We start from the raw sequence: 24394 nt of genomic DNA, 5'->3' as shown, positions 1-24394 counted from the left end.
TAACTGTGCGCTCTGTCCGTTTGTGCGGGCTGCTATGCGCCTGGCACTGTTGAGGATGCTGTTGTGCGCACAACACAGTTGTGCGCGCCGCTGTGCGCACAAGTTGGTTGTGCGCACAGCTCGGGTGAGTGGACAATATGGTGGTCAAGGGGGGAAATGGCGCAGATGACCACGCGGACAAGATAGCAACCCCCCCCCCCTGGAGGGTCTCCACGTGTGTGGACCCTCGCACTGGATCGGGGTCTAGCCCGGACGGGGCTGCTCAACCCATTGTAACAGACGCCGGAAGGACGATGTGTGCGGCTAATTGAGCCTCGGAGACCAGAGACTTTAAGAGAGGTTTCTTCCTTACCTGGTCTCGGCGTTTCCCGGTCTCGTGCCGGGCGGTCTCCGGCTGCGGGGGAAGAGGGAGTTACCTTCACCGCTGCGCTCAATACTGCACCCGCTGCCTCTCAGCCACTCTGGGGGCTAAGTCCATGCCGGGAACTGGCTATCGGACCGAGGTTTGCCTCTGAGGGATCTCGGAAATCACCTCAGGAATTCTCGACTGGGGGAGGGACCCTTAGGTATCATCGCAGGAAAGCGGGGCTCGTCTTTTTGAGGTAAATTTCTTTCTTCTTTGGTTTAAAATTGTAATGTGTGGATGTGTCCCTATCTGTTTTAGGAGATGGAGAAATACTGAAGAGCAGAGCCTCCTGCACAGGTATATGTAGGCTGACGTCAGCTTTGAAATCTGACTCCGTCTCCGATCTGCTATCAGGAGTACACTATAACCACTGGTCCTGAGTCCATGTTATGGTTTCGAGGTGTTTGAGTGGATTCTTGGGTACTGTGGGAGATGACCACGCCCACGGGGAGGAAGCCTCGTGGGGAAGCCACAGTACTGGGCTAGTCTCAGGACGCACAAACACAGAGTTTTGTCTTTTATTGTACAGCTGATGTTATACCACACCAGATGTGGCAGTAGTGAGTTGATCCAGAGGTAGCAGTCCAGGGACCCTCGGCAGAGGGAACCCGTCTCACCAAAATGGTATAGGGATATCCAGGTGTAGGTTTCCCAGCACGGCAGAACTGTAGATGAGACAGACTGAGAATTAGATTACTCACTAGATGGTAGCTGTAAGGTTGATGATTCCACCAGGCAGAAGTAGATGGTAACAGGCACCGAGGCAGGGAGAGCAGGCCCTCGAGGATGCGAGTACCTGATCCCAGTAAGGCACCTGAAAGAAGCAGAGGACCCCTGAGGAGCGGGTACCCAGGTTAGAGTATACCCCGAAGGGCAGAGAGGGCTTCCAGCAGCAGCAAGGAAGTGGCAGAGTAGCTTAGGACTGGACGAGTCCCAATCCAATCGATCCATATCACGATCCATCCAATCCTTGCTAACTGGATAAGCTAGTAAACAAGCATAGGCTAAATACCCGGATGGCGTGACATCACTTGAGGGGGATGCCCCCGAGGTTCCCGCCATGATGTGGATAAAGACATGGGTGGCATGCGCAAGCACCCTAGGAGAACCTTAGGAAAAACATGGTGTGAGTCTTTGCCATAGCCGTTCCGGGGACGCCGGAGGACATGGCTAGCAGACGCGGCGGCAGCCATCTTCCAAGGCTAGCGGGGAGAGCAAAGAAAAAGGCAAGGCACAAGGGTCGAAGCCATCTGACACCGACGGACGCAACAGTACCCCCCTTCAAAGGGCCTCCTCCAGACCTCCTATCTGGTCTTGGTTTCTGAGGATGCATTCTGTGGTATTGCTGAAGCATCTCTTTAGCCATGATATTTGCCAAAGGATCCCAAGAGTTTTCTTCAGATCCATAACCCTCCCATGACAGAAGTTATTCCCATACTCTGCCTCTCTTTCTCACATCAAGTATAGCATCTACTTTGTATTCGATGTTTTCTTCTGCATCAATAGGTGTAGGTTCAGGTGTCTTAGTTAAGAACTTGCTAAGTACTAGCGGTTTCAGTAGTGAGACATGGAACGCATTATGAATCTTCAATGCTGGTGGAAGTTTCAGACTGTACATGAGTACCTAGTCGTCTGAGAATGGGAAAGAGTCAGACGAAGCGTGGAGCAAAATGAGCTGATGGTAGCTTGAGTCTTAGATGTTTTGTAGACAGTCAGATTTTGTCACCAGGCTGGAATTCTGGAGCCTTGCAGTGATGAGCATCATAGCCTTTCTTTGCTTGTTGTCCTGCTCTACGGAGCATCTCTTTGGTTTTAATCCATAGTTGTTGGATATTTTTGGCAGTAGATTGAGCTGCTGGGGATGACACTGAAAGTGGAAGTGGTAAGGGTGTTGATCCAGCTGATGTTGCTGGATGAGAGTTGATGGCGAATTCAGCCCAGGGCAACAGTTCAGCCCAGTCATTTTGACGAGTACCCATATAGGCATGAATGAACTGCTTGAGTGTCCTATTCATTTTCTCCGTTTGCCCATTAGACTGTGGATGGTATGCAGAGGTGAAGTCGAGATAGATATCAAACTTCTTGCACAGTGCTTTCCAGAACTTAGCTGTAAATTGGGTTCCTCTGTCAGAGACGATGTGCTTTGGCATGCCGTGTAAACTAAAGATGTGAGTGATGAAAAGCTTTGCAAGCTCCATGGCTGAGGGCAAGCCAGGGAGAGCCACGAAGTGAGCCATCTTCGAGAAATGATCCACTGTTACCCAGATGGTGTTGTTACCTCCTGAAAGTGGTAAGTCTACTACAAAGTCTGTAGCAATGCGTGTCCAGGGCTCATCTGGCACTGGCAAGGGTTGGAGAAGGCCCCAAGGATGACCAGGCGGCGGCTTCTGTCTAGCACAATTGGAATAAGAAGCAACGTAGGAGAACGTGTCCTCCTTCATGGTGGGCCACCAGTAGTACTTCTGAAGTTTTGCCAGAGTTCTGCGTTGACCAGGGTGTCCGGCCAGTTTAGAATCGTGAGCCCAAGCTAACAGCTTTTTCCTTAGGTTCTTGGGTACAACGATCTTACCCACATGTACTGGGTGAGTAGCTGACTAGATAAGTCTTTTCGGGTCGATGATATGTTGGGGTTCATCAGGTACGTCCTCAGAGAGAAATGAGCGAGATAGGGCATCTGCTCTGACGTTCTTGTCTCCAGGGCAGTATTTCAGCACAAAGTCAAACCTGTTAAAAAACAGGGACCATCTCGCTTGCCTATGGTTTAGGCGCTGTGCGTGGCGGAGGTACTCCAGATTTTTATGATCTGTAAAAACTGTGATCTGATGTTGTGCACCTTCAAGCCAGAGGTGCCAGTCTTCGAATGCCATCTTTATTGCCAGGAGTTCTTTATCCCCTATGCCGTAGTTCTTCTCCGATGGCGAGAAGCAACGGGAGAAAAATGAGCATGGGTGTAAGGTCTTAGAGTCACCGGCCTGGCTTAGCACGGCCCCTATGCCTACGTCTGAGGCATCGACCTCCACCTGGTCGGATCCGGATGCATGGCTTGCTCGAGAAGGCGTCTTTCAGTTTCTGGAATGCTGTTACTGCCTCAGTAGACCAATTGGTGATGTTGGCACCTTTCTTAGTCATTGCTGTAAGCGGAACAGTTAGTGAGGAATAGTTCTTGATGAATGTTCTGTAATAGTTGGTAAATCCCAGAAATCGTCTAAGAGCCTTTAGACCTGTGGGTTGTGTCCATTTCTGAATGCTCTCCAGCTTCTGTGGGTCCATCTGGAAACCTTGGTTGGAAACAATGTACCCTAAGAAAGGCACTGATTCCTTGTGGAACTCGCATTTTGACAACTTGGCGTATAGACGGTTCTCGTGAAGTTTAAGCAGTACTCATTTGACATCTTCCAGATGAGTGTTCATGTCCTGGGAAAATATCAAGATGTCATCCAAATACACGACAACACATTTTAGAGTAGATCACGCAAAATGTTGTTCATCATGGTTTGGAAGACAGCTGAGGTACTGCACAAGCCGAAGGGCATCACTAGATATTCAAACTGCCCATCCCGGGTATTGAAGGCTGTCTTCCATTCATCGCCAGTGCGAATGTAAACTAGATTGTAGGCTCCCTTGAGGTCAAGCTTGGAGAATATCTTGGCTCCCTATAGTCTATCAAATAGCTCTGAGATGAGTGGTAAGGGATAGCGGTCTTTCACAGTGATCTCATTTAGACCTCTGTAGTCAATGCATGGACGCAACGTCCCGTCTTGCCAGAGTTCTGCGTTGACCAGGGTGTCTGGCCAGTTTAGAATCGTGAGCCCAAGCCGGCAGAAGACTTGGAGGGTCTTATGAAGTCTTTCTGAAGATTCTCCTGTATGTATTCAGATATAGCTTTATTTTCTACCACGAAGAGAGGGTAAACCCTGCCTTTGGGTGGTTCATTGTCAGGCTTCAAATTGATGGCGCAGGATCTGTGTGGAGGGAGTACGTCTGCGGCTTCTTTGGAAAATACATCTTGAAAAGATGCATACTGAGGCGGCAACCCAGGCATCAATGGGGTAGTTGGCATGCAGGGTATAGGAGAGACCTCCATCAGACATTTACCATGGCAATCTGGACCCCAACATGAAAGTTCCAGAGTGGCCCAATTGAATTGAGGCATATGCTGCGCAGCCACGGTAACTCCAGTACTATAGGGTGCATGGCCTTCTCTAGGACAAAGAAGGAGATAGTCTCTGAATGGAGAGCACCGGTCCATAAACTCACTAGTTCGGTGAGCTGGGTTTCTTCACCCGGTAAGGGCTCCCCGTGAATTGAAGACAGGAGTAGTGGAGTCATCATGGCGGTGGTGGGGATCCGCAAGTGCTTCACTAATCGTTTCAAAATAAAATTGCCTCCTGCCCCTGAGTCCACTAGGGCAAGAGTCTGGTATTCTAAGGGTCCATAGATCAAGGATACAGGAAGAGAGAGTGGAGGAAAGGATGCAGTTAGACCTAAGAAGAGTCCTCCCGCAGGACTTAGGTCTGCCAGTTTCCCGGACATATAGGGCACGTTTGTACAGCATGGCCAGCTTGTCCACAATACATACATAGGCCCAACCTCTTCCGCATTCTTCTCTCTTTTGACGTCAGGTGACTGCGGCCTAATTGCATAGGTTCTTCTTCGCCAGCAACTGGACCCAAGGAAACAGGCATGCGTGTAGTCTTAACTCGAGTTTCACCCGGAAGGGGTCTTCTGGGAGTCTTGGTCTCTTGAATTTGTCACGAAGTCGGCGATCAATCCTTGTTGCCAACTTCACCAGTTCAGCCAAGGTCTCAGGCATCTCATGAGCTGCCAGCTCGTCTTTCAAACGAGAGTTCAATTCCCTCAAGAAGAGGGTCCTCAGGCCTCAGGCCTTGACACTATACCCATTGGTCCTGAGTTCATCTGTCTACACTAAGGAAAACTAAATTATCAGGTAAGTAATTTCTCCATTTCAAATTTTTAACCCTCCCCCCCCAACCAAAATACCTTATTATTCCCACTCTATTTGTTCTATAACCCCTCACCTGCTCTACCCCCACATATGCTCCCATTATTTACCCTTCCACTATACGTATGGTTTTCAGATCTTCTCACAGTTTAATTTAGCATTTTGTATGGCTGTCAATTTCCCTATATAATAGACTCTCTCCATCCTAGTGTAAACTTTTGTGTACATTATTTCTTTTTTTTTTATTATTGACAATTTTTATTGAGAAGAGTAGGTAACTGAACATACAATAAACATCAGCATTCAGATACAGCCATAATATAATCTAAAAGAGCATCACAAACTGCAATATTAACATGATCCGAAAGCCCCACCCAAGACTCTCTTCTCTTCCAGTTAGTCCTTCCACCCCCCCACCCCCTCTTCCCTCGACTCAATCCCAGAAAGCATGATAAAACAGGTGTTTCACTCTCTTAGTCTCATTGAAATAAAAGAAGAATCAGATAATACCGATGTATTCTAGCCCTAGCCTCATTGCCCAATTGGGGTCCAGGCCCTTCAAAGGTGACAACAAGAGTATCAATCACTACAAATCCTCTTCCATCAACCTAGGTGTTTCCTCATCACTGTCCAGGTTCTATAGAACATGGGTAAGGTATATCGTCATATAGCTGTCTCAATTTATTAAGTAGCTGAGTTTTGCTGGGAGTATCAGGAGACTTCCACTGTGCGACTACCAACTGACGGGCCACAGTCGTAATAAATGTAAACAACGCCTGCCTCTCGACAGCCAGCTCTGGCTGGGGAGCCCTAATAGACAAAGTTCCATCTGTAAAGGGACCCGCACTCCCAGAATTCTCGCAGTAAGCCTTTGGCATTCCTCCCAATAGGATCTAATTTTAGGACATTGCCACCACATATGTATGAAGGTGCCAATTTGAGAAGACTGTCTCCAGCAGAGAGGGGAGCCCTTGGGAAGCCAATGCGCTAACCTAGCAGGGGAGTAATGCCACCGGTACAACAGTTTATATCGATACTCCATCATTGTCGCTGACATGAAAAACTGCCCTAATGCCCGAAAGCACTCCTCCCTCTCCCATGGGATCCCCAAATCTTTTTCCCATGCCACCAGATGGGTTGCTGTTGCCTTCTTGCCCGAGATAAGCAGTTGATATACTTTAGATATACTATGCTGTAGTTTACCCGCTAAAATGCAATGTCCCTCAAAGATTGAACGGCTTTGTTGCAGGTCCCGTTGAGGTCCTCTTGTATACATAAAGTGCCGTACTTGGGCATACGCTAAAAACTCCTCATTTGGTAATCCAAAGCTTTTCTGTAACTCTACAAATGGGATAATCCCATTAGACCACAGCTGCCCTAAACTTGCCAAACCACGATCCTCCCACCTACTGAAAGTGGTGTTCCTCAGTCCCGTGGAAAATTCCCTTAAGTACTTAATGGTAGATAGGTGGAATATGCTTTTGGGCCTACAAGAATTGACTTCCATCTCTTCCATATAGTGAGTGTGATCTGCAATCCCAGGGGAAGTAGAGCAAATTCTCGAGGTGTGGAGTGGAACCCCTCCCACCAATGCCTGTTCAATTACTACCCATGTACATTATTTCTAACTGTTCATCAGTCTTTTAATTTTATAAAAAAGATTGCTCATGTAGGTATAATGTGGTATTACATGTCCTCATTCATTTTTAGGTGAGCAGGGATCGATCATGTCTGCTTTATGTAAGTAGATGGAAACCTTTTGATGTGACCCCTATGTTCATTTCAGGGCTTGGACAGCCTGGAAGAGACCCTAGCAGCTCCACATCAGCTGACAGCAGCAGACGTCAGACCCAGAGTACGAACTGTTTACCCAGCACTTCTAGGTAGGAGACGTTGTGTGCAGAGTTTTCTTCCTGGGTGGTGGGGAGGTTCATTCATTGGAGAAGTCTCACGTGAGATGTGTGCTCTTCTTGTACTCTGAGGGGTAGATTTTAAAACCCCTGCGCGCGTAAATCCTCCTGGATTTACGCGCGCAGGGCACTCACGCGCCGGCGCGCCTATTTTGCTTAGGCCGCCGGCGCACGCAAAGCCCCGGGACGCGTGTAAGTCCCGGGGCTTCCTAAAAGGGGAGGGCAGGGGGGTGGTCCAGGGGGCGTGATGACGGTTCGGGGGCGGGCCAGGAGGGCGGTCCCGAGTCCCCCGGCACTGCGGCCTGTGCCGGGGGATGCCGGGGCGGCGCGCGCAAGTTACGCCTGCTTCAGGCAGGCGTAACTTGCCCAACAAAGGTAGGGGGGGGATTTAGGTAGGGCTGGGGGGGTGGGGTAGATAGGGGAAGGTGGGGGGATGCGGAAGGAAAGTTCCCTCCGAGGCTGCTTCGATTTCGGAGCAGCCTCGGAGGGAATGGAGGCAGGCTGCGTGGCTCAGCGTGCGCAGGCTGCCGATTTTGCGCAGCCTTGCGCGCGCCGACCCCGGATTTTATAAGATACGCGTGGCTACGCGCGTATCTTATAAAATCTGGTGTACTTTTGTTCGCGCGCGTGTATTTTTTTAAGATCTACCTCTGAGTGTTTCAAGGCCTTTTGAAGTCTATTCTGCATTTCTGGACAGACTAAAGAAGTCTACCAGCTGATTACAGATGTTGCAGAATGGTTATGTGAACAGGGAGACCAACAGATGTTAGTGGAATAAAAACAGATCAGTATGTAACAAAAAGACAAACTTTACATCTTAGTTAAGGTATCAGGTTTCAGTGTATGAAGATATAAGGAAGAGATGACAGGTGAAAGTCTGCTTTACAACAGTATTTCAAAGGGAATAATTCATTGCTGTGCTAAATACCAAACTGACTGCAGCTTGTGCACTGTTTGCAGGCGCTGATTTTTGGCGCTTTGTATAGTACATATTTTACTTATTTGCTGGAGAGGGGACTATCCACTGGAGTATCCCTTATTGAAATAATTGCTGTTGGTGATCATAACTGGATAAAACCAAGCTATTCACAAATGGCCATGGCTAATTATGGCAAAGCAATGTAGCCCAGAAGGGGCTTCCTCCATCCTAAGCATACATCTCAACCATTGAAGTTTTTGGTTTTTAAGGGTCTGATATTCAACCTGCCCAAGGCCAGCTATTCAACCAGTACTGCCCGTCAACACTGGTCAGCCACGTTTCAACCACACCCCGGGGCTGCCTCCAAAGCCACCTCTTTTTCTCTGCTTAAATTTTGTGCGGGCTACGAATTGCCTGGAAAAAATTATCTGGACAGTGGGAACTGGGGGGAGGCAGAGTGGGAATTAAAACAGCTGCAGACAAAACCTTTGACTAGCGACCTTAATGTATTTACTTGTTAGAAGTAATTGGGTAGGAATGGATTATAGTGTTTTTACAGGAAGAAATTACCTGGAATTACTAGCACTACATTAATTATCTCAGAAGGAATAATCTTATTTTTGTGTTTTGGCTATTTGAAATTTGTCTTGCTTTATATATTCAGCTACCCATGCCATGGAGACGTCTAGAACAGGTTTTAGATCATTTTTGTCTGTCATCTCTTGTACTTCTGCCACTTTCTTTTTTTTTTAGTAAATCTTTTCATATTTTTCAGCCATTATTTACACATGGTCAGGTTATCAATATACGTACATGTCGACCCCCCCCATTTCATGTTCCATATTGTACTCTGTATGGCATCCTTGTATCAAAAGCTCTAACGCCACTAACTTTTTAATTAAGAAGAAAGTACTGTATGTATAGGACAGCACAAAACTCATAAACTATGTGACGTATACTCTCTCCCAGATAACCACCATTAATCAGGATCCCCCATCTTCACACCTCACCCTTTATGCTTCACTTTGTATGTGTTTTCTCAATGTATCGGTCTTTTATTCCCATGATCAACTTCTCCATCTTGTTTACCACATGCATTCACTTAAATCATTTGTTCCTAGTCAGAGGTTCATTATTCTTTCATCTAGCAGCCACCAGTTAATGCAAGATTAATTTTAGCTTCTTAAGTAGGGACCCTGCGTATGGAGAGTTCTAATACAAAATATTCCGATTTCTAAATCCTTTTGACAACCGCTCCTCAAACATCTGTCCAAAAGGTGGTCACCTCCTGACAGCTCCACCATGGACATAGCATAGAGCCAACTTGTTTGCAATTCTGCCCGCATAATTCCGAAGCACTGGGGAATATATTATGTAATCCTTTTCAGGGGCAAGGAGACATCCCAAACGTATGCTACCTTCTTTCCCAAATTCTACTACTGTATATCTTCCCATTGATCCCTCTCCAAGGGATAATGCATTATCTTTTCCCAGGCTTTACACAGTGTATGAGCTCTGCGTGAGCTTTCTCTTTGTTTTGACTTTAGTCCTTTCCTTGGGTCTTCCTACAAATGCAGCTTTTCTACAGGGGACGCCTGCACCGAGATCCCCTTTTTAAACTCCTCTTGATTTAAAAAGTGTTCCATTTGAGCAAATGTACAAGCACTCTTGATCTGAAGTCCCCTTCAACATTTCAAATGCAATAATTTTATCTTTATCCTTCATTTGTTCCTCACTTCGTTCCTTATCTTCAGGAATATTTGCTACTATCCTTGGTCTAGACAAGGGGTTAAAACAGATGGCTGAAAGCACCAGAATGTTATCTGCCTGCCCAAAATCCTTTTTGTATCATCCCATGCTTGCAGATGCTTGTGACATGTTCTGGTGGAGTGAAGCTCTTTAGGTAAGAGTGAGTGCTCTCATCTAACTCACATCTCTCTCAGTAGAGTGTTGCAGTGGGATCCTGCATGGAAGGTGGTGGCATTGGTGTCTCCAATGTTCAGTGATGTAGATAGGAGGCTTGTGTACTGAAATGAAGAGAGGATGCCGTCAGTGTGTCACAATTTTGCCTGCCGTGCAGCCTTACCATGTCCTGATCCAGCATGTTGTGACACCGCCTCACCAGCAGAGGCCTTCAGTGAGCTCTGTTCCAAGCTGCCTGAGCCATCTACTTACTAGCCACCTGACTCAGCCTGTGGTGCAGCCTCCTCTCCAACAGGGGTCTTCAGCAAGCTTCATCTCCAGCCTTGCTATGCTCCGCCTTGCTCCTGCACCACACCCAAGCTCCAGGCCCATTTAACCCTGCCTTGCCAGAACCTAGATGCCGTAACATGGAGTCACCTTTGGCTCTCTGACCTGGCATTTCTTACCTTGCTCTATGCCTTGTGGCCTTTGAGCCTTCCTGTGTCTTGCTGCTTGCTTTGCGGCCTACCTGGGTCTTTCCTTGCCTTATTGCCTCCAGGCCTTCATGCTCATTGCTTGTGGCCTGTCTAGGCGTTACCTTACCTTGTGGCCTCTGGACCTTCTGTCTCCTTAGGCCTAGCTCTGTGTCCTACTCAAGCCTTACCTGAGGCCTTCAGGCTTCTAGCCTTGCTGCATTCGGGCTTCTGTGTTGTCCTTGTCTATTCCTGACCATGTCTGCCTTGTCTCAGTCCTTCCCTAGTCTACCTTGTTTAATTCTGTCCTTGTCTGGTCTTGTCATGCCCTGCCCAGTCCATTCCCCAGTATCTTTTCCCTGCTTTGCCTTCCCATGTCTTGCTCCTTGCCTTGTAACCTCCAGGCCTCCCTTGCCTTTATAGCATGACCCCAGCCCTTGTGACACATGGAGTTACCATGGGTTGTGCCGAGAGATGTAAGCAAAACATGTGTGCTTAAAACTGTAGCACTCATGATATAATCTCTACAGTTCTGAACATTCTTGAGAGATAAGTATGTTTAGTAAGGATTGCAGAATAATGATTGAAGGACTTCTTTACCTGGGGAGAGGTCTAAACTGCTTGTGATGTTTAGAAGTATGGTGAACATGTGGACTCTCCATGTGTTGAATAGTTATGACAATATATAGTCAGATCCATGGACCGACTTTACAGAAGTTTGTTTTATGTCTGTTCATTTTTTTACAATATTGCTTTGATATTAATAATTTTGTGTATCAAATTATTTTCATAGTTCTTCATACAAAATAATGAATACATTTTGTACATTCGTATACACTATTTACTACATTGCTACTGAAGTACAATTATTTATTAAATTAAATTTTCTGATTTTTCCCAGTTTTTCTTTCAATTCAAAATTTCTGGGAATATTACATCTCAAGTTGTGCCTAAACCAAACGCAAGCTGTTCTCTGCCGAGATGCTTTTTTTTTGGCTCCCAGCCTCCACAAACAACTTTAGCTGTATTGCCACTCCCTGTCAAAGAGCCTGATAGGAGATTATTCCAAACCAGAAATTCAGAGAGGTCCATTTGTACCTACATCCTTTGCTTCAGAGAGATCCTAAGTGACCTATTTAGACTCCATCAGGTAATTGGTGAGGCCTAAGGACCAATAGCAGGTCATTCTTGTCATAAGTGTGTTGTTACAAGCATGCAGGAGGAGCACCGCCAGGACTGGAGGAGCAGGTATGTCCTGGAAGCACAGTTGCGTCTGGGGCTGGTGGAGTAGAGGGCAGATGGTAGGTTCGTTAAGGAAGCACAGCTGGATCTGGAGAGGCAGGCTATGTCGGGAATAGCAGAGCTGGTGTACTTTCCCTTTCTTGAGAGATGGTTTAAATGGCCGCAGCTGTTTGTTCCCAGTTTGTTGATGCTATTCCATGAATTAGTATAGGCTGAGGGTCTCCGCCTTCTGTGGAGAGAATGGGAGATGATGCTTGGCATTTGTTTTCCTCCTGTATTTTCTTTCTTTAATCATTTCATTTTGAATTGATGTCTGCTTGGGGTGGTCAAATGCAGTTCCAGACTCATTGACCCCAGCTGAGTTCTTAGGCCATCCATGGCCATATGCTTTTACAGACTGGATTACACCCAAGGGGACGCAGAACATCACACACAGAGTGGTAAGAAAAACACACCCAAGTGAAATATGGTTGTTGTCAGAGGAGGCAAGAAAGAGCAAAAAAAAAATCCAGGCAAGAGGAGATGGGCGAATGGGCTGTTGGGACACCTCCCCGCTGTGTTTTGCCCTGGATAAGTTGCACACAGTCTTTTACCTGCTGGGGTAAGCGGCACCTGATCCAGTGCTTTGCTGCCGAGTCAGAGAACGTATTACATTGTTGGCAAGTCACACCATTTAACATCAAGGTATATTTTGCCAAGGATTGTGCCCATGTTTTTATAAATGATTAAAAATATCCCTGTGCACAAGTCCCATGTTTCTCTTGTAGTCTCTGTCAGAATAATGTTATCGTCTTGCTACCATGTTTGTACTTTGCACTGGGCTCATAGGTGTCAGTGCAGTGGGTGCTAGAGCACCCCCAGTGTGGAGCAAACTCTTTCACTGTGTCCAAGTAGGGGGTAGTTTGTGTTGAGTTTAGCCTCCCCATGGTTGGAGGCTTTGATATCTTCAGACAGTGCAGCTCCTGAGTAGGCACACTGGCATTTCTTTTATTGGTATTTGTCAACCTTTCTTCTCTCTTCTCATTCTCCATTTCGCAAGCTCTCATTTCCTGTTGCTACCTGCACTATTCTGTCGCTGTTTGGGAGTTCCTGCTCCTTTGGGCTTCTGCTCAGAACCAGGGCTGGAATCCAACACCTATGGACCTTCATTCCAAACTTTCTGGAGTTTTTCCCCTGTTTTATATGCCCAGCCATCTTACTAGTGTAATCATTGGAATGAACATCCTCAGCCAGGGATCGTGGATCAGGGCTCCTTCCAGATTCCTGTAATCATGACCCCTAATGGGCCATTGGGCCTCTTCCGCATCCTCAGTTGGTCCAGGGAACAGGAGACCTCACCAGGGACTCTGATCTAAATCCTCTGCACAACACTGCCACTGAACCAGTGGCAAGCCACCGGAGGAGGGGGCCCTTTCAGTTGGATTCTTAGAGGACATTATGGTGTGCCAAGCTCTGGAACGCACCATATAGTTAGATTTTGGCACATTGTACTACGAAGTTAGATTCTGGCAGGATCCGGGCATGCTGAGTTCAGGGCCGGTGGAAGTACTAGGGCGACCTGGCAGCCACCTAGAGTGCCATGGGGTTGGGCCAGCGTGGCAGTGGTAGGACTGCGGCAATTGCTACTCATTGTTCTTCCTACTTACGAGGGCCGGGAAGAGCCACATGTGGGTGGTGGGGAGGGGGCTGCTGCCACTTGTGCATTCTGGAAGGAGAGGAGAGCAGGCAGGTGTGTGTGAGTGAGAGAGTGAAGAGAAGTTCCAGGCAGGGTGAGCAGGAGATTTAAAAATTCTTAACAGCTTTAATTATTGGGAATTATTTGATGTGTTTGCTGATTTGAAATATTTTATTGGTGTTTGGAAAATGTAAAAAAAAAAAAAAGTTTATATGGGGTGTGAAGTGCAGCTGGAGGAAGCGCTGCCCCCCACTGAGACAGAGGCAGCTCTGGGACACAAGCCGGGCCCTTCCTGTGGATTGCCCCAGCTGTGGCAGGCGTTCCTCCTCGCCTCCCCTGCTTTCTCCTCCCCAGCAGATGGGAACAGGCCAGGTCGGTGCTGTGCCTCTGCTGGCACCGAGCTACTGAGTTAGAACTGATGCAGACCAGGGGAATCTAACTGGTTAATTGTATTTGTCAGTTGTTTTGAAAGTGTTTTTTTTTTTTTTGCTAGTATGGTTCATTTTCAATTGTGTGTGGGAAGGGCTGGAATGGTAGGAGAGTTGAAGTCTGTAAGATTCACCTAGGGTTGCCTGATGCCCATTGACTGGCCCTAGTTGAGTTTGATGTGCATAGCTTGGAGGCCTGGCGCTGCAGAGTGCTGCTGAAAGTTCAGAATCCTGGCTATCCAGGTTCACTTCAACCATCTGCTACTCACTGTGTGACCTTAAACGTAATGACCTGTGCTCAGGGCTTTGTGACTGTGCACGTGAGGGCACTCTATAAGCAGTGCACGTCTTCTCTACCTTTGCAGTCCTGGCTGAGTGAGGACTTAGGTTTTTGGGGGAAACATTGAGAGTGCTGATTTCTTGTTTGTTTCCTGAGTAAGTCACTCTCTGAGTACAGGTGCCTGGAAAAGAGTCTCTGTAGCAAAGGATATTTGTCTAGCAGTGGTGAGATAACTTGGGGTTCCTTTTGCACTCTGATCTTAGCTGCCTCCTCTTCCATGGCACTTACTCTTTCTCTTGTATTCTTTGTTTACTTTCGGTTGCCCCTGTGCCATTTTTGTGAATGTCCCAAACAAATGGTAAAAACGTTTTGGGGAATCTCTGTGAGTTGTATATATGTGTGAGAGCAGGAGAGAGAGACAGGGTCCAGCTTGCCCCATTCATTTGCCTTGTCCTAGAAATATTTCACATGCACTAAAATGCTTGCTTTTCTTCAGTTCCTCCTTTCACCATCAGCAGAAGAGAGGCCTTTGATTTCTTGAGATGTATTTAGCAATGGAGTGTGAAATTTTGCAGTCAGTTGTGCAGGGACAGACAGAGAGCGTGAAAAGTGCTGTGATGTAGTGGCAGAGCAGGAGAGGTGAGGGCACTGCATGGGAGGCCTAGCTGCAGCTTGAGTCACAGCTGTGCCTCGCTTCACCATTTACTTAGTGCTAGTATTGATACTGTTCTGCTTTCAGGGCTGGTTTTAGGAGTTGGAGGGAGGAAAGCATATGGCAACTGGTTGAGATCCCAGCACCTCCAGGGGCTCCCTTGGTGAAGCTGAGTGATATCATTGAGCCAGAGCTTCAGAGCACCTGGCACAGACTGGGCCTAATTGTTAGTTTCTGCCCTGGTTCCCACTGTATCTAATGCTGGCCCTGTCTGCTTTAGCCTGGAAAACTTTTCGGAGCTGTACAAAAATTATTTAAGCTCCAGCCAGAGAAAAATGACAGCATGGGAACAAATTGCATTTTCTATGGAAGTCGTCCTGGGATTGGTGTAGAATCATGAACTTGTCTCCCACTGCTTTTCCTAGTCATGGTTTGGTCACTGTCATTTTGTTTTTCTGTAGTACAAGCACACCTCTGGCTGCCTCTTCTTTTCCTTTATCCCAGGGAGTGTGGGAATGTCACAGCTTTGCACTGCATACTGCAAGAACTGGTATTTACTTGAGAGCTTTGCTTTCCCAGACCTCTCGCCTTTTGATAAGGAGACTCCTTTCACCCAAAAAAAACATCAGAGCAGAACTTCAGTTAAAGCAGCTAGGCATCAAAATTGATTTGTACATAATTCAGTTGGTACGTAAAGTAAACCAGATCATCGTGTTATACACTTTACATTTCAATCCTACTGCCTTGTATATTGCCTTTTATTACTACTACTTACCACTTCTGTAGTACTACTGTATGTACACAGCGCTGTTTACATACACATAAGAGAGAGTCCCAGCTCAGTAGTCTATTCAAGAAATAAATGGCAAATGCTAATGAAAACTTCTGCAGTAGGATTTAACTATAAAAAGGGAGATTATGATAAAATAAGGAAATTTGTTAGAAAAAAAAAACTGAAAGGAGAAATCCACAACATTAAATACTTTTAGGAGGCATGATCACTATCCTTGAAGCCTAGACAAAATGTATACTGTACATTAAAAAGGTTGAAGGAAAACCAAATGACTGCCAGCATGGTTTAATAGTGAGGTGAAAGAGGCAATTAAAGCCAAAAGGGCATCATTCAAAAAATGGAAAGCAGACCCAAATGGGGAACATAGGGAAGAGCATAAACACTGGCAAGTTAGATGAAAAAAGTAATTTCCTTATGTGTAGCCAGATGGACTCAGGATCAATGGGTATAGTGTACTCCTGATAGCAGATGGGAGACGGAGTCAGATTTCAAAGCTGACGTCAGCCTACATATACCCGTGCAGGAAGCTTAGCTCTTCAGTATTTATTTATTTATTTAAAGCTTTTTTTTATACCGACGTTCGTAGGTACATCACAGAAAACTTTCATGTGACAGATCGTAACAACTTAAAGAACAAATGTAGGAGCATAAAACTTAGGCAAAAGGGATTTCTGGGGGGAAAGTAGAAAATTTAACAAGTTAAAAGAGGGTCGACAAAAGATAACTATGTATTTAATGGGGGGAAATAGGAAGGAGGTAGAGGGTGTGAGAGGGGGTAGGGGATGGAGGGGAGGAGGGGAGGGGGAAGAGAGGTGACAGGGGAACAAAAAAGGGCGAGGGGTAGGGCAATTAGTTAAATGCCTGTTGGAAGAGCCAGGTCTTTAATTTTTTTTTTTGAACTTCTGCGAGCATGATTCCATACGTAGAGTAGGGGGCATTGAGTTCCAAATTGAGGGTCCTGCAATAGAAAATTACCTTGTGTAGGTAAGGTGTGTGAGTTTAGGTGAGGGTGTGTGTAGAGTTCCTTTGTAAGCAGATCAGGTGGGTCTTTTTGAGGAGTGGAAGTGGAGAGAGTCGTTCAGCCAGTGAATATTCTGGTTGTGTAAGGTCTGATTCTGAACGAGATGGGAAGCCATTGGAGGTCTCTTTGGATGGGAGTGATGTGATCCATTTTACGTGTGTTGGTGAGGGTTCTGGCAGCAGCGTTCTGTAATATTTGGAGGGGTTTGATGGTCGAGGTGGGGAGTAGGAGGGATTTACAGTAGTTAATTTTTGAGAAAATGAGGACCTGAAGAACAGTACGAAAGTCATTGAGGTGCAGGAGGGGTCTAAGTTTCTTTAGGACATGGAGTTTGTAGAAGCATTCCTTTTTGTTCCTTATTTTTTATTTTTATTCCTTATTTCTCCTTCTCCTAAGCAAATAAGAACACTACACACACTAGAATAGTGTTAGAAATTTTAAACCAAAGAAGAAAGAAAACTTACCTCTAGAAGATGAGCCCCGCTCTCCTGTGATGATACCTAATGGTCCCTCCCCCAGTCGAGATTTCCTGAGGTGATTTCCAAGATCCCTCAGAGGCAAGCCTCAGTCCAGTAGCCGGCTTCCGGCGTGGACTTAGCCCCCAGGGTGGCTGAGAGGCAGCGGGTGCAGATTCGAGCGCGGCGGTGAAGGTAATTCCCCCTCCCCCCGCAACCGGAGACCACCTGGCACAAGACCGGGAAACACTGAGACCAGATAAGGTAGAAACCACTTCTAATTCTAGAATAGCCGCAGAGATCGTCCCTTCCGGCATCTGTAAAATCGGGTTGAGCAGTCCCGTCTGGGCCAGACCCCGATCCGATGCGAAGGTCCACACATGTGGAAACCCTCCGGGGGGGGGGGGTTGCCATCTTGTCCGCGTGGTTGTCTGCGCCATTTTCCCCCCTTGATCGCTATATTGCTCGCTCAACTGAGCCATGCGCAGAACCAACTTGTGTGCAAAGCGGCGCACACATCTGTGCCGTGCGCACAGTGACAGGCATATAGGTGCCGGACGCATAGCGGCCTGCACAAACGGCCCGAAAGCACAAATAGCGCCACGCGCACATCTCAGCCAGGCGCACAAAGTAGTGGCCTGCGCGCACATCTTGTGCATCCCGCACGCATATCGTCGGCGCAACCAGAGCGCACAACTAAGCTCCCCGGCGTGCGTACCAACGCGCACAGACAAGTTGTGACTCACTCCCCGCACACAATTCATGCCACCGCCAGCCAAGAAAGCCAGGGGACAAGCCCTCAGCCCAGCCTGCCACCTGAGAGCTGCGCAACCTGAAGTGGCCTCCGTCCTATGCCAGCAGTGTGAAGAGGCCCAGGGGGAACCTAAGCAAGGCCCTCCACAGCCAGTAGAGGGATCCGGATCCACTAATGATAGTACCCCGGACCTCTGTATCTCCGACTCGGCACCTACTGAGGAGGGCACCTCGGGGGCCTCCACCATAACCCCGCCTGGATTCAATATGGACCCAGGGGCCTTTTCCTGGGTGGAATTCTTCAAAGGGCTGCAAACCTTTGTCCAGGCACAATCGACACTGCCTGCCACACAGTCCCAGCCTCCACCAGAAGCACAAGACCTTCCAAGCACCTCTCGGACCTCTCGAGATGTGCTCCATCTAAGCAAGATCCTCCCCTCAGGGGATACAGACACCTTGGGGGACGAGACCGACTCCCTGGAGGAAGGGGAAATCCCTCCAGGGATGGAACCATACCGAACCATGCTGCGATTGTCAAAGGACGAGTTACCAGCTCTCGTGACGCTGACCCAGAAGACGCTGGCCATTCCAGGCGCAAATACCACAGCGGAGCCAAAGACGAACTCCATCAGGCCTCATGCTATTTCCCAATGTTGCAGGCTGTACAACAACTGATTGACCTGGAATGGAATGCCAGCTTCAAAGAAGGACGGGCCTTAGAAGCCCTATACCCCCTGGAACCCATGGCCAAGGAACTCCTAAGGTTCCCAAAAGTGGACGCCATGGTCTGTGCAATCTCAACGCGCACAACCATCCCAGTCGAACGAGGAGCGGCACTCAAGGATGCCCAGGATAGACGCCAGGAATCCATCCTTAAACAGTCCTTTGTTGTAGCAGCTATTACCCTGCAGATCGCTTCCTGCTGCGCCGTAGTGACACGTGCCTGCTTGCTTCTTTCCAGAGACGCAACTATGTCCGCTGAAACATTGGAACCAGCAATATCCTTCCTCACGATGCAAACTCAGCCAGGGGCGTCTCCTTCATAGTGGCAGCCAGAAGACAACTATGGCTCCGAAATTGGTCAGCCAACGCGTCCTCCAAAGCGAACCTCACGAGAATGCCTTTTTAAAGGGTCTCTCTTGTTCGGAAGCGAATTGGAGAAGTTAGCCAACAAATGGGGCGAATCTCCAGTGCGTCATTTACCGGAGGACAGGAACAAAAGAAACCAGTGCTCCTCCCCCAGAGGAGCCCAGAGCTTTAGACCGTTCAAGAATACATACTACCAAGCACCTCGCCCAGGAAGCAGGGCCCAGTCCTTTCGGAACAGACACAACAAGAGGGGAGCAGTCTCAGGTACAGGCTCCAGCCGCACCGCACAATGAGAATCAACAAACCCATCCACAGGAAGAAATCATAGGGGGCAGACTTACCCTCTTTTACCAAAAGATGGGTCGAGATAACGTCAGACAAGTGGGTCCTAACCATCATTTGAGAGGGATACTATCTGGACTTCCACAGCATCTCTCCAGACTAATTTGTGAGATCACCGTGCCACTCCCTCTCCAAGAGGATGGCAGTGGAAACCACACTGACAAACCTACTCAGTCTAAAGGCGATAACCCCGTTGCCCACGCACCAACAAAATACTGGTCACTATTCCATCTATTTTATCGTTCCCAAGAAGGAAGGGACGTTCCGGCCCATCCTGGACCTCAAGACAGTCAATCATTACCTGAGGGTACCACACTTCTGCATGGAAACCCCCACGCACAGTCATAAGGGCAGTACAGCCGGGAGAATTCCTGACTTCACTGGATCTATCCGAAGCCTATCTCCACATCCCGGTCAATCACGACCATCAATGCTTCCTACGCTTTGCGATATTGGATCATCATTACCAGTTCCGGGCGCTACCCTTCGGACTAGCTACCGCCCCTCGGATCTTCACCAAAATCATGGTGGTTGTGGTGGCAACACTGAGGAAAGAAGGAATCCTGGTACATGCTTATCTGGACGGTTGGCTGATCAGGGCAAAATCTCCAGAGGAAAGTCACAGGTGACCACTAGAGTCAAGAATCTGCTGCAGAATCTCAACACAGCCAAGAGCTGCCTGCAGCCCTCTCAATTGCTAGAGTACCTGGGAGTTCGGTTCGACATCAAACAAGACAAGGTTTTCCTTCCCCCTCCAAGGAGAAAGAAACTGATGGGTCAGCTGCGAAAACTGTTGAACTATGCTCGCCCGAGTCCTCAGTCTCATGATGTCAACCCTAGAAGTCGTTTCATGGCCAAGGGCCCACATGCGCCCACTACAACATTCCCTACTGTCACGATGGAACCAGACATCCCAGAATTACTCCATTCACCTCCAGCTACCAGCAGAGGTTCGGGCCCAGCTTCAATGGTGGCTACAGGAAGACCATCTGAGCAAGGGAGTAAAACTATCCCCACCAAAATGGATCTTGCTCACCATGGATGTGAGCCTGCGAGGGTGGGGAGCCCACTGCCAGGAACTTACGGCTCAGGGACAATGGGACAAGGAAGAGTCGGGATGGAACATAAACCGACTGGAAGCCCGAGCAGTCAGACTAGTCTGTCTACGATTCGGCCACAGACTCCGGAACAAGTCTGTCAGAGTCATGTTGGACAATGCCACAACAGTTGCCTATATCAACCACCAGGGAGGAACCAGAAGCCAACAAGTGTCCCTGGAAATAGTTCCTCTCATGGCGTGGGTGGAAAACCTGCAAGGAATCTCAACCGCCCACATCGCGGGAAAAGACAACGCCTGTGCGGACTACCTCAGCAGAGAGAGCCTAGACCCAGGGGAATGGATGCTGTCATCCACAGCCTTCCAGTTTATAGTAAACTGCTGGGGAACCCCAGCCATGGATCTCCTGGCAACCCGGTCCAACGCCCAAGTTCCCAAGTTCTTCAGCCGCAGACGAGAACCACAATCCCGGGGAATCGATGCTCTCGTCCAGACCTGGCCACAGGAAGACCTGCTGTACGCTTTTCCCCCATGGCCACTACTGGGCAGGATCAACTGCAAGACAGAACACCACAGGGGACTAGTATTGCTAGTGGCCCCGGACTGGTCAAGAAGGCCATGGTACGCAGACATGCGAAGACTTCTTGCGGGGAACTCTCTGTGCCTACCTCCTCACAAGGACCTTCTCCGGCAAGGACCGATCCTCAACGAAGACCCGAATCAATTCCCTCTTACGGTCTGACCCTTCAGAGGACTCGCCTGAAGAAGAGTGGATACTCTAAAGCAGTGATTGACACCTTGCTTCGAGCATGCAAGTTCTGCACATCACTAGCTTACATACGAATATGGAGAGTATTCGAAGCCTGGTGTGAGGACCACGAGATCCTTCCGCGGATAGTCAAAATCCCCATGATCCTGGAATTTCTGCAGGACGGCTTGAAGAAGGGTTTATCTCTCAATTCCATCAATGTTCAGGTGGCCACGCTGGCCTGCTTCAGAGCCAAAGTGGATGGCATCAGTCTATCAACCCATCCAGATGTTTCCCGCTTCCTGAGAGGGGTCAAACAAATCCGACCACCATTAAAGTGGCCGGTGCCCCTATGGAATCTCAATCTAGTACTAGACTTCCTAGTGGGAGCTTCCTTCAGACCTACACGCAGTTTGTCACTACGGTTCCTGACCTTGAAGACTGCATTCCTAGTGGCAATATGTTCAGCCCGTCGCATCTCCTAGCTTCAAGCGCTATCCTGTCGGGAACTGTTCCTCATGTTCACACCGGGAACCATACAGCTATGCACTGTCCCCTCCTTCCTTCCGAAAGTGTTTTTTCAGTTTCATCTAAACCAAACCATCTCGCTGCCATCTCCAGACGAACATAAGGACTCGGAAGACTCACGCCATGTCGGCAGACTCCTAGTCCGATACCTGGAAAGATTGGAATCTGTAAGAAAGACGGACCACCTATTCGTCCTTCACAGCGGAAAGAAACAGGGGGAAGCGGCCTCGTGGGCAACCATAGCTCACTGGATCAAAGAAGTAATCAAGGCGGCCTACGTAGAGGCAGGGAAGCCTCCACCTCTACAAGTCAAGGCCCATTCTACAAGGGCCCAGGCAGTGTCCTGGGCGGAAACCAAATGCTGTTGCCTGCCGAGATCTGTTGGGCGGCGACATGGTCCTCCATACACACCTTCTCCAGGTTCTACTGCCTGGATGTCCAGGCCCTGGAGGACACAACCTTTGCAAGGGCAGTACTAAGTGGGCCATTGGCAGCCTCCTGCCCGGTTCGGGAGTAGCTTTTGTACATCCCATTGGTCCTGAGTCCATCTGGCTACACGCTAGGAAATGGAAAAATCACTTACCTGATAATTTCATTTTCCTTAGTGTAGACAGATGGACTCGGCATCCCGCCCACGGCTGCCCCGGAATCCAGGAACCTCGGGTGGCAAACACCGAGAACAAGAGAAGCACGGGTAAGTCAGGTATTACCCCTAGTTCAAGACACCCACAGTTGCCGGGTGTCGGTGTTACTCGCTTGAATGCACTGGCGGTCTCCAATTTGGAAATCAGTTGAACCAGTCCTACTTAATCAAGTTAATCAAGTTATTAAAGCACACATATATCCACAATTGCTTTTCAAGGAGAATACTGAAGAGCTAAGCTTCCTGTACGGGTATATGTAGGCTGACATCAGCTTTGTAATCTGACTTCGTCTCCCATCTGCTATCCCATCTGCTATATATTTTTGCCCTTCCCTCCAGTTAGAATTTGTTTAACTTAACTTTTAAAATTTGTTAGAATTTGTTTAACCTATTTTCTCTAACAGCCTAGTTCTACATTCCCTGTTATAATGTAACTTTTGTTGTTGTTTGCTCTGTTAACTGGTTACCCCTTGTTTACTGTAAACCGGTACGATAAGACCTGGTCTTGAGCATCGGTATATTAAAAGAATTTAAATAAATAAATAAATAAATATCCATGAGAACACTATACCCATTGATCCTGAGTCCATCTGTCTACACTAAGGAAAACGAAATTATCAGGTAAGTAATTTCTCCATTAAGCAGGCTAAGAAAGAATTAGAAAAGAAGCTTGCAATAGAGGTAAAAATAAATAATAAAAATTTTTTGAAGTACATTTGAAGCAAAAAGTCCGAGATAGTCAGTTGGGCTGCTAAATGACGAAGAGGTAAAAGGAATGATCAGGGAGCACAAGGAAATAACAGAAAAACTAAATGAATTCTTTGCCTCTGTCTTTACTGAGGAGGATGTCAGGGTCATGCCCATACCAGAAACATTTTTGGTGGTGATGACTCTGAGTGACTGGATGGAATCACTGTGAAACTGAAGGACGTAATATTGTAACTGAGATTGACAGACTAAAGAATAATAAATCATCGGGACCAGATGGTATTCATCCCAAAGTTCTGGAGGAACTGAAAAATGAATTTGCAGACCTGTTTCTGGTGATTTAATCTATCATTTAAAACACCCATAGTACTCGAAAACTGGAGGATGACCAATGTAATGCCAATTTTTTTTAAAGAGTTCTGGGGTGATCTGGGAAACTATAGACCGGTGAGCCTGATGTTGATGCCAGGCAAAATAGTTGAACTTATTCTTAAAAATAAAATTACTAAAGATATAAATAGACATGTTTAATGGGAGAGAGTCGACATGGGTTTTAGAAAGGGAAGTTTTGCCTTACCAATTTACTAGATGTTTTTGAGTGTGTAAATAAACAGGCAGACAAAGGCGAAGCCAGCTGATATAGTGTATGTGGATTTTCAGAAGGCATTTGACAAAATCCCTCATGAGAGACCCCTCAGGAAATTGGGAAGTCAAAGGATTGGAGGCAGTGTCCTGTTGTGGATTTGTAATTGGATAAAAGAAAGGAAAGAGAGGGTAGGACTTCAAGGTCAGTTTTCCAAATGGAGAAAGGTCATTAGAGGAGTGCCCGGGGGTCCGTATTGGTTTGTTAATTTTTCTCAGTCTAAGACTATGTTCCTGTGTGAAATCCTGAAGAATATTTCTGGATGTTTTAAGGATCTCCACTTTTAGGACTGCTTATATTACTGCTGTTCATATAATCGCTGGATGTGATGCAACTCACATGATGTCATATACTTTTCTTAGCTCTTTGATAATTATTCCTCTGCAATTCTCCCTCTGTCTGAGGACTTGGAATTTCTATTATGTTGGTTTTCTTTTCTTGTTTTGGATTGGACTTTTCTGTCAATGATATTAATGTGATATGATTTTTTTTCTTTTTAATTTTCCTTACATTATTTTACAATGAACATGTTAGAAGCAATGCAGTTAAAATAATGATTTTAAACTGAAAATGTGGAACTCTATCCATCTCGATACTCACTCTCTGCACTGCCTTTCCAGTAAACACTCCCCTGACCCTTTAGCTTCCTGAAGGCGGCCAACAATAGCAGTTTGTTTCTTTTTAACCAGCTGCTTCTGATTTCTGCCATGTGTTCCCTTTCATTGGAAGGAGCAGAAACACCTACAAAACATGGAGCGGCTAGA

General features: G+C 47.3%; 1 protein-coding gene across 1 annotated transcript in view; it reads left to right on the top strand.

Moving 5' to 3' along the window:
• The window catches only part of WWP2 (WW domain containing E3 ubiquitin protein ligase 2), a 227623-nt gene that overhangs the window by 56054 nt on the left and 147175 nt on the right, over positions 1-24394 (top strand). Inside the window, 1 exon segment of the mRNA XM_029608285.1 lies at positions 7156-7252. Within this exon segment, the coding sequence (XP_029464145.1) occupies positions 7156-7252 (97 nt within the window).

The sequence above is a fragment of the Rhinatrema bivittatum genome, chromosome 7 (assembly GCF_901001135.1).
Source record: "Rhinatrema bivittatum chromosome 7, aRhiBiv1.1, whole genome shotgun sequence".
NCBI classification, from domain to species: Eukaryota; Metazoa; Chordata; class Amphibia; order Gymnophiona; family Rhinatrematidae; genus Rhinatrema; species Rhinatrema bivittatum.
The sequence above is the reverse complement of the archived record's forward strand: the minus strand, read 5'-3'. Positions and strand labels throughout refer to the sequence as shown.